Source organism: Salmo trutta, chromosome 4 (assembly GCF_901001165.1).
Source record: "Salmo trutta chromosome 4, fSalTru1.1, whole genome shotgun sequence".
Taxonomy (NCBI): Eukaryota; Metazoa; Chordata; class Actinopteri; order Salmoniformes; family Salmonidae; genus Salmo; species Salmo trutta.
This window is the reverse complement of record NC_042960.1, coordinates 19,720,573-19,734,327: the sequence shown is the minus strand read 5'-3', so window position 1 is coordinate 19,734,327 and position 13,755 is coordinate 19,720,573. Positions and strand designations below refer to the sequence as shown.

At 49.6% G+C, this 13,755-nt stretch overlaps 1 protein-coding gene across 1 annotated transcript; it reads left to right on the top strand.

Annotated features, from left to right (window-relative positions):
* The first annotated feature begins 1,232 nt into the window (after nucleotides 1-1,232).
* Nucleotides 1,233-5,609, top strand: LOC115192022 (CD209 antigen-like protein C). Its single transcript, XM_029750110.1, has 6 exons — nucleotides 1,233-1,601; nucleotides 1,685-1,786; nucleotides 1,868-2,125; nucleotides 3,926-4,050; nucleotides 4,163-4,263; nucleotides 4,591-5,609. The coding sequence occupies exons 1-6, from the start codon at nucleotides 1,418-1,420 to the stop codon at nucleotides 4,760-4,762; spliced, it is 942 nt and encodes a 313-aa protein (XP_029605970.1). The 5' UTR covers nucleotides 1,233-1,417; the 3' UTR covers nucleotides 4,763-5,609.
* The last annotated feature ends 8,146 nt before the right edge of the window (nucleotides 5,610-13,755 follow it).

The window sequence follows — 13,755 nt, the reverse complement described above, 5'->3', positions numbered from 1 at the left end:
CCAGAGAAGACAGGAGAATTACACCAGAGAAGACAGGAGAATTACACCAGAGAAGACAGGAGAATTACACCAGAGAAGACAGGAGAATAACACTCAGCCCTAAACTGAAAAAAGGTGGCCAAAATGACACATTTCGTTTGCAGAATGAAAACATAAAATACATGACACACAATCAACTACCTCCATCAAAACATACTGTACAACTTGTTATGTAATGATTTTTTCCTACATCTATCAATATACCCTAACAAGGTTAACCCTCTTTTATAAGTCTGTGCCATCTGTTGATACTACAACTCAAACCAAATAATTATAGTACGCACCATTAAGACAACTAAACATATTATCACAACATGGGCTGCATTCTTTTTTCCTAAAATTATTTTACCAAAGATGACCAACGCAGAAAGAATGTCACTCAAGCGCATGAATATCCAGAAACAAAAGGCTTTATTTGACCTTTTTCCATTTTAACTGAGAGCTGAACTTTCCTCTATGGGCCCCTCTACCTCTCATTTGCCCTCTGCCTCTTACTTGGTCCATTCTTACAAACAGCAAGTCAGAGGTGACCTCTTTTACGCATGAATAAGGACTGATTGAACAATTGTGCAAAGAAGATTTGCACGCTTGCAAAAGTAGTTTACAATCATGGGAGTCATTTGTATCAGCTGTGACCAAATGCTTGAATTTTGTTTGACATGATTTACTCAACTGACTTCTGCGTTTTTTGTAGAGAGTTGTGTTTACTGTTTTGCACAAATGTGCTTAGCATTTGCATACTTTGTGAAAGCAATGAGTAATGACTTACTGTTTTGCAAAACGGTATATTGTTGTGCTCATTAAGTTATGATGGCACTCAAGTGGACCCCAGGTTCATTAAAAGTGTCTTAGCAATCGAGAAAAACTGTAATACATTCCTTCCTATTTCCTGATAATGTGGCTTCCTGTGTACCAGTGGTTATGTTTCACAACGTGAAGTCAGTCCAGTAGACTCAACAACAGAATAGTTTTACAATAGAAGTTGATTATTTTGCACATTTCATTTTTTGTATTAGCATATTAATAAAATCTCTACTTCTTATCTTCCTGTGCACCAGTAGTTCTGTTTCACACGTCGTCAGACACAACATGAAGTCAGTACAGTAGACTAATAAGTGTAAACTCACTACTCAGGAGACCAATACAAATATGCAAAGGAGAAGCTGTAGCCACAACTACCCGTGTCATTTTTTTATACCTCACTAGGGGTTACACCTTCACATAGATAAAGACAGACACACAGACGATACAGAGACAGACACGAACACAGAGACAGACACAGAGACAGACACAAGGCAGAGGCAATGATATCACTATAACCTGAGACTTCATGTGAAATTACAGCACAGAGTACAAGAAGCATCAGGCATTGCTGAAGATGTCTGAGGCCATCTATGCCATGCCAGACATGACCAAGAAGGTCAAGTTTGACAGAAGTAAAGCTGAGGAAAGGATTGTGGACATCTACGTCGGTGCAGACACCCTGAGGGACCATGAGACCAGCACCAAGACAGAAGATGTAGAACATACTTCAACTAATGGACCGGGAGACCAGCACACAGGTAACACACACACACACACACACACACACACACACAATATACACACAAATACTATACACACACATCTTTTTACGTGTACATAGAGCCCGATAGCACAGGGAAGAGACCCTTCCTAGCTGTAGCGGTGTGTCTGGGGCTGCTGTGTGTTCTCCTACTGGCTGGGATCATAGGACAATCTGTCCACTGTAAGTATAGCTAAATTGTAATTACTATAATTCAGGGGCAGTGCCGTGGGTATAATCTGACTTAGTGAGTAACTTTTCTAGGCCGACAACAGACCAGATACAACCTGTCTAAAGAGGGAGACGTGCTACAGACCAGACACAACAACCTGACTAAAGAGAGAGACCAGCTACAGACCAGACACAACAACCTGACTAAAGAGAGAGACCAGCTACAGACCAGACACAACAACCTGACTAAAGAGAGAGACCAGCTACAGACCAGATACAACAACCTGACTAAAGAGAGAGACCAGCTACAGAGGGAGAAAGATGATTTTATGGAAAAGTCCTCTAATCCGAGTGAGTTTACCTAATACACGATCGTAACATTAATTGTACATGTTCAATATGCACAGGGCCGTAGCTACATGAGGACATTGAGGTGCTGACCTCAGTAACTGTTTCTAATGAGAAAAATGAATGAAATAGATTCTTCATCTGACTGAGTTCTATTCGCGCCTCTTCGCAAACGAGTGGAATCAAGAACAGTGGTTTGTTTGTTAAGTTTTCCAACGTCAACCCGGATTTGCATCCTGGATTTGCCTTTTAAGCAGCACTTTCACCACTATCTCAAACGGCTAACTCCTCCCTCTCACGGCACAGGCTGAGGGCCTGAGACGTGAAACGAACTACCCCAGCTCGTAGTCGCTCATGTAGACACTAGTGATGCTGCTGACTGTGTTTGCCAGATGCCAGACAAAAGTACATTTTAAAACCCACCAGCATCTCCTGCCGTGTCTACAGACATGCCCATACGAATCCAAGTTGAATCTCAGAGAATGAGTAGAAAACTATTAAATAGTCGCTAATAGATACTTCAGTCAGTCATGTTTTTCTAATTACCCGCCACAAACACAGTAACAGACAGAGTCACAATCACACAGGTATCCATAAAATCAATGCATTAGTCTTACAGTCAATACGTCACAAACTCATTGCTATAACACCATGTGAAAGAATAGCAGAATTTCCATTCATTTGAAATAAATAAGCAATACATTAGTAATAATCCGTCATCATGTCTGTAGGATTATGAAGCAGAGACTTCTATTGCAGTAATGTTGAAGGGCTCTGGGTAGTATTACTGAGCCAGCTAGAAGGATGAAGTAAGACGGTAATGTTAAAAGGAGCCTACCTCAGCAGGAGCAAAAAATAGGCTACTAAGCTCTCATAATAACTTTGCTTTACAAAGATTAGGCTACTAAGACAGACAGTGATGTGGCGCTCCGTGGTGAGGCTGAGGCAGGCTGCAATGCATGCAGGAGGAAGCAGAGGAACCAGAGAGAAAGGAAGCAAGGCGGGGAGAGGTTAATACAGTGGTTCCCAAACTTAGGGTTGGGGCCCCATGTGGGGTCCCCTGACTAAATCTGCATCAAAGAAGTTAGGAACTAAAAGAAAAGAAGATGTGTTTAAATATGAACATATTCACATTGCCTGTCTTCCCTATAGGCCTACATTTAAATGCACTCAAAATGCAAACAATGCAGGTCTAAAATAGTCCTACATTTCCATTACATCACTGATTGTTCCTCTTATCTCGATCACCACTGGAGTTTATAGTTGACCTATTACCCATCTTTTTTAACCACAACAACATCATTAATGTAATGTGACAATATGATCATCTGTGTGCTCCATTGATATCTGTTTGTGCGGAGCTTGATTAGTAATGCCTAGGAACACAAATGTGAACGCAATGTCAGTTGAGAAAAGCCATATCTATGTAAAGAGATGATGAATTACGCAGTTCAACAATACAACTGACTGAACAGTCACTGATGCTACTTGTCATTGTAAGTCATTTCTTATATTTCTTCCCTTTCTGGGGTATAACATTAATATTGTGTAGCTACTAGGCTTTGTGTTTGTAGATCAACTGAGGTGAATGAACCTACAGCAGCCAAGGTGATAATGGCTGGGGTCAGTTTTGCTTGTTTTTGCTGTTCTCCAAATAGCACTTTAAAGTTTTTTTTGTATTATATAGAAATTGAAACCCTAGTTACGGCCCTGAACGCGCACTAAAATGTTGTTTGTATTCTTTTATTAATGAGTGCAGAATAATGAGATGGCAATGAATGTTTTAACTAACCTGTTCTGAAGGCTGGAACAAGTTTGAATCCTGTTGGTACTTCGTCTCTACTGAGAGAAAAACCTGGAGTGAGAGCAGAAAGGACTGTGTGGCGAGAGGAGCAGACCTGGTGATCATAAACAGCAGAAAGGAACAGGTGAGAGAGTGGGGGGAGATAGATAAATACATGGAGAGAGAGAGCGAGAAAGAGAGAGAGAGACATGATAAACATATTTTGATCAGTATTAATTTATCTTTCTCAACAACAGAGATTTCTCTTTGCCCTCAACAAGAGAGTCTGGATCGGTCTGACTGACAGAGAGACTGAGGGGTTCTGGAAATGGGTAGACGGCACACCACTGATAACAAGGTGAGAGATTTGACCATCTAGTTGTGATATGGAAACTTTGAAAACAAATGATATTGCTTCAGATCATCTTCATAAAAACAAATGTTTCCCTTCGTAGATGTCATTCAATGAGCTCTATAGATGAATAATAGAAACCAAGCATTATTTTCTTCAAGAAACTAAAAAGTTATTTTTTTACACTATGTATATGTTTTTTACTTTTTGTTGGTGGCCCACATCTGACAGCGTGTGGCTTTAAAGCTAAAATAACACAGGCATTATTTATTTGATTTAGAATGATGTTTAACAGACAGTGTGACTGTCTGGTTCTCTGTGTTTTTAACATAGGTACTGGGTAAACAACCAGCCTAATAATGGTGGCAGTGTTTCAACCTTTCCGGGGGAGGATTGTGTTGGACTAAGAGATGGACAAGGTCAGCCTGAAAAGACATGGAATGATTTAAATTGTGCAGAAAAACGTAACTGGATTTGTGAGTTGTGTAACAATAACCTACTGTAACAACTACCCCTCCCTAACCCCCCCTCTCTCTCTTCATCTCTATGACTCTCTCTCTCTCTCACTCTCCCTCTCTCATTCTGTCTCCATCCCTACTCATTTATGTTTGTTTCATTCTGAACATATGAATCAAATTCCCATTTACTTCCTGGGATACATTAGTAGCTTCCTGTCTTCAGTAGTTAAATGATGGACACCTCATCAGACACAGACAATGATTGAGACACAACAACACTAAAAGTAAACAGCTGCATTAGAACAGGTAGAAGGGAACAGTATGAGGTTGTTAAGTCAGTACAGTCGACTCCTGATGAGTGCACGTCAGTTAAGTGCGAGACCTGGGTTCAAATACAACTTGAAATCTTTCAAACACTTTGAGCGTTTGCTTTAGCCTGTCTTCAGTGCCAGGTGGGTACTGGGGCTTTTCTGTTGCAACAGAAGTATTTTAAATGATTTCATATAGAGAGGCATTCTGGCAGTACTCATTAGACACTGGATGAAGAGGGGCGAAATCATGATTTTTCACTGTCCTCATTTCAATAATGTTGTTGCCTTGATTTTTTGGGTCTCGTTGTCTCCAGATTCACAGACACCCAAATGTAAATTTGGCCTATTGATTAACGAGACCCACTGTTTATCTTATTATTTTGTGCTATAATTTGCAGTTTACCTTGGAACATATTATCATTATAATTATTTTACATTGTTGTGCCTCAACGGGCCGTTAGCTATAAATAGGATCTATGTGCAATGGTCAGGTCCCTCTGAGGACGATGTCAGCTTGATGTTGAAATGTCAGTCACCTGTTCGCATCCTGTACAATGTATTAAAGTGAGCAATACGAAATCAATCTCTGCATTTTTTTGGTGACTGCTCCAACTCCTTTTACCTCAAATTAGTCCTTTTGGAAGTGTTCCTTGGCAAACCATTCTAATATTTCCATACAGTATTTCAGACACAGACACAGACACAGGGGTGGTGATAGGTTCAGAACCTGAGTAGACATTGCTGTATAGTCAGAAAACACAATACATTGTTGGAGATGTTTGAGGCCATTCATGACAAGCCAGATGTGACCTAGAAGGTCAAGTTTGATAGAAGGAAAGCTGAGGAGAGGATTGTGGACATCTACGTCAGTGCAGACACCCTGAGAGACCATGAGACCAGCACCAAGACAGAGAGGTAGAAGACACTTCTCCAAAGAACAGACCGGGAGGTCAACCTAATACACACACAATCTTTCTCTCACACACACACACACACGCACACGCACACAAACGCACACGAACATGCGCACACACACACACACACACACACGAACACGCGCACACACACACACACACAATGCAAAGAAAAACTATAAACACATATTTTATAACACAGGGAGAGACCCTTCATAGGTCTTGATGTGTTGTCCTACTGACTGGGATCATAGGCCTGTCTGTCAACTGTTGGTGAATGTTATAATTCCTACAAATTACCGGTAGTTCTGTGGTTTTCTGTTTTAGTTGTTATTGTAGATAACGGGTCTCTCAGAGGTTCTTAGTTTATAAGACCAACTCATCTGCAGAAAGAGTCTTCTTAGTTTATAAGACCAACTCACCTGCAGAAAGAGGCCAAATACAGACCAGTTACAAAACCCTGACTGAAGACAGAGACCAGTTTTAGAAAGAGAGAGACCAGCTACAACACTCTGAATCAAGAGAGAGACCAGCTACAGAGCAAATCAAATCAAAGCAAAATTATTTATATAGCCCTTCTTATATCAGCTGATATCTCAAAGTGCTGTACAGAAACCCAGCCTAAAACCCCAAACAGCAAGCAATGCAGGTGTAGAAGCACGTTGGCTAGGAAAAGCTCCCTAGAAAGGCCAAAACCTAGGAAGAAACCTAGAGAGGAACCAGGCTATGAGGGGTGGCCAGTCCTCTTCTGGCTGTGCCGGGTGGAGATTATAACAGAACATGGCCAAGATGTTCAAATGTTCATAAATGACCAGCATGGTCAAATAAGAATAATCACAGTTGTCGAGGGTGCAACAAGTCAGCACCTCAAGAGTAAATGTCAGTTGGCTTTTCATAGCCGATCATTGAGAGTATCTCTACCGCTCCTGCTGTCTCTAGAGAGTTGATAACAGCAGGTCTGGGACAGGTAGCACGTCCGGTGAACTGGTCAGGGTTCCATAGCCGCAGGCAGAACAGATCAGTCACTATTTACAACACCCTGACTAAGGAGAAGGACAAGCTACTGTCATGCCCTGACCTGAGAGTCAGGGTGTGGGGTGGGCATTCTATGTTTTGTATTTCTTTGTGTTGGGCCGAGTATGGTTCCTAACCAGAGGCAGCTGTCTATCGTTGTCTCTGATTAGGAACCATACTTAGGCAGCCTGTTTTTCCTTTGGGTTTTGTGGGTAGTTGCTTTCTGTTTAGTTGTATGTACCTGACAGAACTGTTGGCTGTCATTTTTGTTTAATTTTGTAAAGTGTTCATTTTTGCATTAAACGACAAGATGAACATATTCCACTCTGCTCCTTGGTCTACTCATTTTGACGCCTGTGACAGAACTACCCACCACAAGAAGACCAAGCAGCGTGGGCAGGATGACTGGACCTGGGAGGAGATCCTGGATGGGGCAGGACCCCGGACAAGGCCTGGGGAGTATTGCCGTCCGCAATGGGAGATCGAGGCAGCGAAAGCGGAACGGCGATACTGGGAGGAACAGGCAAGAAAGCAACAACGGAAGCCCGAGAGGCAGCGCCAAAACATTTTTGGGGGGTCACACGGATAGATTGGCTAAGGCGGGTCTAACACCTGAGCCAACTCCCCGTGCTTACCGTGGGGAGCGAGTGACCGAGCAAGCACCGTGTTATGCAGTGATACGCACTGTGTCGCCAATGCGTACTCACAGCCCGTTCGTACCATTCAGCTATCATATTTGCCACCAATGCTCCTTATAGGACACATCACTGCACTCTATACTCCTCTGTAAACTGTTCATCTCTGTATACCCATCGCAAGACCCACTGGTTGATGCTTATTTAAAAAACCCTCTTAGGCCTCACTCCCCCCTATCTGAGATATCTACTGCAGCCCTCATCCTATCCTCCACATACAACACCCGTTCTGCCAGTCACATTCTGTTAAAGGTCCCCAAAGCACACACATCCCTGGGTCGATCCTCTTTTCACTTCGCTGCAGCTAGCAACTGGAACGAGCTGCAACAAACACTCAAACTGGACAGTTTTATCTCAATCTCTTCATTCAAAGACTCAACCATGGACACTCTTACTGACAGTTGTGGCTGCTTTGTGTGATGTTTTGTTGTCTCTACCTTTTTGACCTTTGTGCTGTTGACTGTGCCCAATAATGTTTGTACCATGTTTTGTGCTGCTACCATGTCGTGTTGCTACCATGGTGTTGTTATGTTGTGTTGCTACCATGCTATGTTATCATGTGTTGCTGCCTTGCTATGTTGTTGTCTTAGGTCTCTCTTTATGTAGTGTTGTGTTGTCTCTATTGTTGTGATGTGTGTTTTGTCCAATATTTATATTTTATTTATTTATTTATTTTAGATCCAGACCCCTATCTCCGCAAGTGGCATTTTGCCTTTTGGTAGGCGGTCATTGTAAATAAGAATTTGTTCTTAACTGACTTGCTTAACTAAATAAAGATTAAATAAAATAAATAAAAATAAATAAAGAAGTGATCTTACATGAAAGTTCTCGAATCTGTTTACCTAATACATGGTCATGAGATCAAATATGAGAACATAACAACTGCCAATTCTGAAGTTTTTGAAAGAGCTAATGTAAGAGCTGGTGACGGATGGGAGCAAAATGTTCCCTACTGAAATCTCCATTATGCTTTTGTTAAGTGGGAAAAAAATATGTGAAAAATACATGTGAACCTTGTGTCTGAAAACCACATCTATTGTTTCTCACGGGAGCTCTAGAGGAAGAAGACATGTCAAATGAATGACGGAGAGAGAGAGAAAACAAAAACATTGTGATGCTAAGATTTAGAGAAAAGCATACTGTACTCTGTAAAATACATGTCAGAATTGTGTTTATTAGAAACATGTACATTTCCAGCATCAGGCTATGTTTAGTAAAAAGTTTGTAGATTTTTTTCATGTCCAGTTATAAGCATACTGTCACGTCCTGACCAGCAGAGGGCATATTGCTTAGTCTAGGTCAGGATGTGGCAGGTGGTTTGTGTTTGTTTAATGTTGGATGATTGGGACTTCCAATTGAAGGCAGGTGTGTATAGTTGCCTTTGATTGGAAGTCCTATATAGGTGTGTGTGTTTGTCTTTGGGGTTGTGGGGAATTGTTGTGAGCACTGCTGTGTTTGGTATAGCCTGCCACACCGTCACATTGTGAGTACCGTTCATTGTTTTGTTTATTGGTTTTCAGTGGATGCTCTACTCCTTTTGTTTTCAACATTAAAAACATGAGTATCCACACTTCCGCTGCATTTTGGTCCTCTTTCACCGACGACAATCGTGACAGAATTCCCCACCTACAAAGGACCAAGCAGCGGAAGAAGGCTGGCGAGGTAAGGGAGACCGAGAGGCACCCCCAATAATTTTTTAGGGGGGGGCACAAGGGGAGTGTTGCGGGGCAAGTATGGAGCCCCAGGCCAGCTCCCCGCACTAGCATGGAGGTGCGTGGTCACAATCGGGTACGCCCAGTACCAGCACCAGGCTTCAAGTGCGTGAACCCAGCCTCGTCAGTCAACAGTCGTCAGTGCGGCCCGCCAGTCAACAGTCGTCAGAGCTGCCCGCCAGTCAACCATCACCAGAGCTGCCCGCCAGTCAACAGTCGTCAGAGCTGCCCGCCAGTCAACAGTCGTCAGAGCTGCCCGCCAGTCAACAGTCGTCAGAGCTGCCCGCCAGTCAACAGTCGTCAGAGCTGCCCGCCAGTCAACAGTCGTCAGAGCTGCCCGCCAGTCAACAGTCGCCAGAGAGGTCAGACTGCGCTGAACTGCCGGAGTGGCCAGACTGCGCTGAACTGCCGGAGTGGCCAGACTGCGCTGAACTGCCGGAGTGGCCAGACTGCGCTGAACTGCCGGAGTGGCCAGACTGCGCTGAACTGCCGGAGTGGCCAGACTGCGCTGACCTGCCGGAGTGGCCAGACTGCCCTGACCTGCCGGAGTGGCCAGACTGCCCTGACCTGCCGGAGTGGCCAGACTGCCCTGACCTGCCGGAGTGGCCAGACTGCCCTGACCTGCCGGAGTGGCCAGACTGCCCTGACCTGCCGGAGTGGCCAGACTGCCCTGACCTGCCGGAGTGGCCAGACTGCCCTGACCTGCCGGAGCGGCCAGACTGCCCCGACTGTCCCGAGCCGCCAGACTGCCCCGACTGTCCCGAGCCGCCAGACTGCCCCGACTGTCCCGAGCCGCCAGACTGCCCCGACTGTCCCGAGCTGCCAGACTGCCCCGACTGTCCCGAGCCGCCAGACTGTCCGGACTGCCCCGACTGTCCCGAGCTGCCAGACTGCCCCGACTGTCCCGAGCCGCCAGACTGTCCGGACTGCCCCGACTGTCCCGAGCTGCCAGACTGCCCCGACTGTCCCGAGCCGCCAGACTGTCCGGACTGCCCCGACTGTCCCGAGCTGCCAGACTGCCCCGACTGTCCCGAGCCGCCAGACTGTCCGGACTGCCCCGAGCCGCCAGACTGCCCCGACTGTCCCGAGCCGCCAGACTGCCCCGACTGTCCCGAGCCGCCAGACTGCCCCGACTGTCCCGAGCCGCCAGACTGCCCCGACTGTCCCGAGCCGCCAGACTGCCCCGACTGTCCCGAGCCGCCAGACTGCCCCGACTGTCCCGAGCCGCCAGACTGCCCCGAGCCGCCAGACTGCCCCGACTGTCCCGAGCCGCCAGACTGCCCCGACTGTCCCGAGCTGCCAGACTGCCCCGACTGTCCCGAGCCGCCAGACTGTCCGGACTGCCCCGACTGTCCCGAGCCGCCGGACTGCCCCGACTGTCCCGAGCCGCCGGACTGCCCCGACTGTCCCGAGCCGCCAGACTGCCCCGACTGTCCCGAGCCGCCGGACTGCCCCGACTGTCCCGAGCCGCCGGACTGCCCCGACTGTCCCGAGCCGCCGGACTGCCCCGACTGTCCCGAGCCGCCGGACTGCCCCGACTGTCCCGAGCCGCCGGACTGCCCCGGCTGTCCCGAGCCGCCGGACTGCCCCGACTGTCCCGAGCCGCCGGACTGCCCCGACTGTCCCGAGCCGCCGGACTGCCCCGACTGTCCCGAGCCGCCAGACTGTCCAGACTGCCCCGACTGTCCCGAGCCGCCGGACTGCCCCGACTGTCCCGAGCCGCCGGACTGCCCCGACTGTCCCGAGCCGCCGGACTGCCCCGACTGTCCCGAGCCGCCGGACTGCCCCGACTGTCCCGAGCCGCCAGACTGTCCGGACTGCCCCGACTGTCCCGAGCTGCCAGACTGCCCCGACTGTCCCGAGCCGCCAGACTGTCCGGACTGCCCCGACTGTCCCGAGCCGCCAGACTGTCCGGACTGTCCCGAGCTGCCAGACTGCCCCGACTGTCCCGAGCCGCCAGACTGTCCGGACTGCCCCGACTGTCCCGAGCCGCCGGACTGCCCCGACTGTCCCGAGCCGCCGGACTGCCCCGACTGTCCCGAGCCGCCGGACTGCCCCGACTGTCCCGAGCCGCCGGACTGCCCTGACTGTCCCGAGCCGCCGGACTGCCCCGACTGTCCCGAGCCGCCGGACTGCCCCGACTGTCCCGAGCTGCCGGACTGCCCCGACTGTCCCGAGCCGCCAGACTGTCCGGACTGCCCCGACTGTCCCGAGCTGCCAGACTGCCCCGACTGTCCCGAGCCGCCAGACTGTCCGGACTGCCCCGACTGTCCCGAGCCGCCAGACTGTCCGGACTGCCCCGACTGTCCCGAGCTGCCAGACTGCCCCGACTGTCCCGAGCCGCCAGACTGTCCGGACTGCCCCGACTGTCCCGAGCCGCCAGACTGTCCGGACTGCCCCGACTGTCCCGAGCTGCCAGACTGCCCCGACTGTCCCGAGCCGCCAGACTGTCCGGACTGCCCCGACTGTCCCGAGCCGCCGGACTGCCCCGACTGTCCCGAGCCGCCAGACTGTCCGGACTGCCCCGACTGTCCCGAGCTGCCAGACTGCCCCGACTGTCCCGAGCCGCCAGACTGTCCGGACTGCCCCGACTGTCCCGAGCCGCCAGACTGTCCGGACTGCCCCGACTGTCCCGAGCTGCCAGACTGCCCCGACTGTCCCGAGCCGCCAGACTGTCCGGACTGCCCCGACTGTCCCGAGCCGCCGGAATGCCCCGACTGTCCCGAGCCGCCGGACTGCCCCGACTGTCCCGAGCCGCCGGACTGCCCCGACTGTCCCGAGCCGCCGGACTGCCCCGACTGTCCCGAGCCGCCGGACTGCCCCGACTGTCCCGAGCCGCCGGACTGCCCCGACTGTCCCGAGCCGCCGGACTGCCCCGACTGTCCCGAGCCGCCAGACTGTCCGGACTGCCCCGACTGTCCCGAGCTGCCAGACTGCCCCGACTGTCCCGAGCCGCCAGACTGTCCGGACTGCCCCGACTGTCCCGAGCCGCCAGACTGTCCGGACTGCCCCGACTGTCCCGAGCTGCCAGACTGCCCCGACTGTCCCGAGCCGCCAGACTGTCCGGACTGCCCCGACTGTCCCGAGCCGCCGGACTGCCCCGACTGTCCCGAGCCGCCGGACTGCCCCGACTGTCCCGAGCCGCCGGACTGCCCCGACTGTCCCGAGCCGCCGGACTGCCCCGACTGTCCCGAGCCGCCGGACTGCCCCGACTGTCCCGAGCTGCCAGACTGCCCCGACTGTCCCGAGCCGCCAGACTGTCCGGACTGCCCCGACTGTCCCGAGCCGCCGGACTGCCCCGACTGTCCCGAGCTGCCGGACTGCCCCGACTGTCCCGAGCTGCCAGACTGCCCCGACTGCCCCGACTGTCCCGAGCCGCCGGACTGCCCCGACTGTCCCGAGCCGCCAGACTGCCCCGACTGTCCCGAGCCGCCAGACTGGCCGGACTGCCCCGACTGCCTGGAACGGCCAGCACCTGAGCCACCTCCAGGATAGGTGGGTTGGGGAGGGAGGGTGTAGCACAGTGCCGTCGGTGACGGCAGCCACCCTCCCTTCCCTCCCTTTTTGTTTAGGGGGTATTGTTTGTTGGTTTTGTTGGGGTATTGGGGATTTTCTTGTGTTTTTCTTTTTTAGGTGCATCCCGGAGTCTGCACCTTGAGAGGGGGGTACTGTCACGTCCTGACCAGCAGAGGGCATATTGCTTAGTCTAGGTCAGGATGTGGCAGGTGGTTTGTGTTTGTTTAATGTTGGATGATTGGGACTTCCAATTGAAGGCAGGTGTGTATAGTTGCCTTTGATTGGAAGTCTTATATAGGTGTGTGTGTTTGTCTTTGGGGTTATGGGGAATTGTTGTGAGCACTGCTGTGTTTGGTATAGCCTGCCACACCGTCACATTGTGAGTACCGTTCATTGTTTTGTTTATTGGTTTTCAGTGGATGCTCTACTCCTTTTGTTTTCAACATTAAAAACATGAGTATCCACACTTCCGCTGCATTTTGGTCCTCTTTCACCGACGACAATCGTGACACATACGGTATATCACTTTAAAAATAATAATTACAAAGGCACAGATTGATAAATAAAGGTACAATGTAATTTAACAAGGTCTACCAGCTTTCTGATTGAATGTGATTAGATAGTTAAAACAGTGTCTCTGTAACGCCCTGGCCATAGAGAGGGGTTTTTGTTCTTTATTTTGGTTAGGCCAGGGTGTTACATTGGGTGGGCGTTCTATGTTCCTTTTTCTTTGTTTTTGTATTTCTTTGTTTTGGGCCGTGTGGCTCCCAATCAGGCACAGCTGAAGTTCGTTGTTGCTGATTGGGAGTCACACATAAGGAGCATGCTTTTCCTTTGGGTTTTGTGGGTAATTGTTTCTGTTAGTGTTTTGCACCTGA

Coding starts and splice junctions, on each gene's coding strand:
- LOC115192022 (XM_029750110.1), top strand. CDS start 1,418: ATGTCTGAGGCCATCTATGCCATGCCAGACATGACCAAGAAGGTCAAG. Junction 1,787..1,867: donor CATAGGACAATCTGTCCACT/GTAAGTATAGCT, acceptor TAACTTTTCTAG/GCCGACAACAGACCAGATAC. Junction 2,126..3,925: donor GGAAAAGTCCTCTAATCCGA/GTGAGTTTACCT, acceptor CCTGTTCTGAAG/GCTGGAACAAGTTTGAATCC.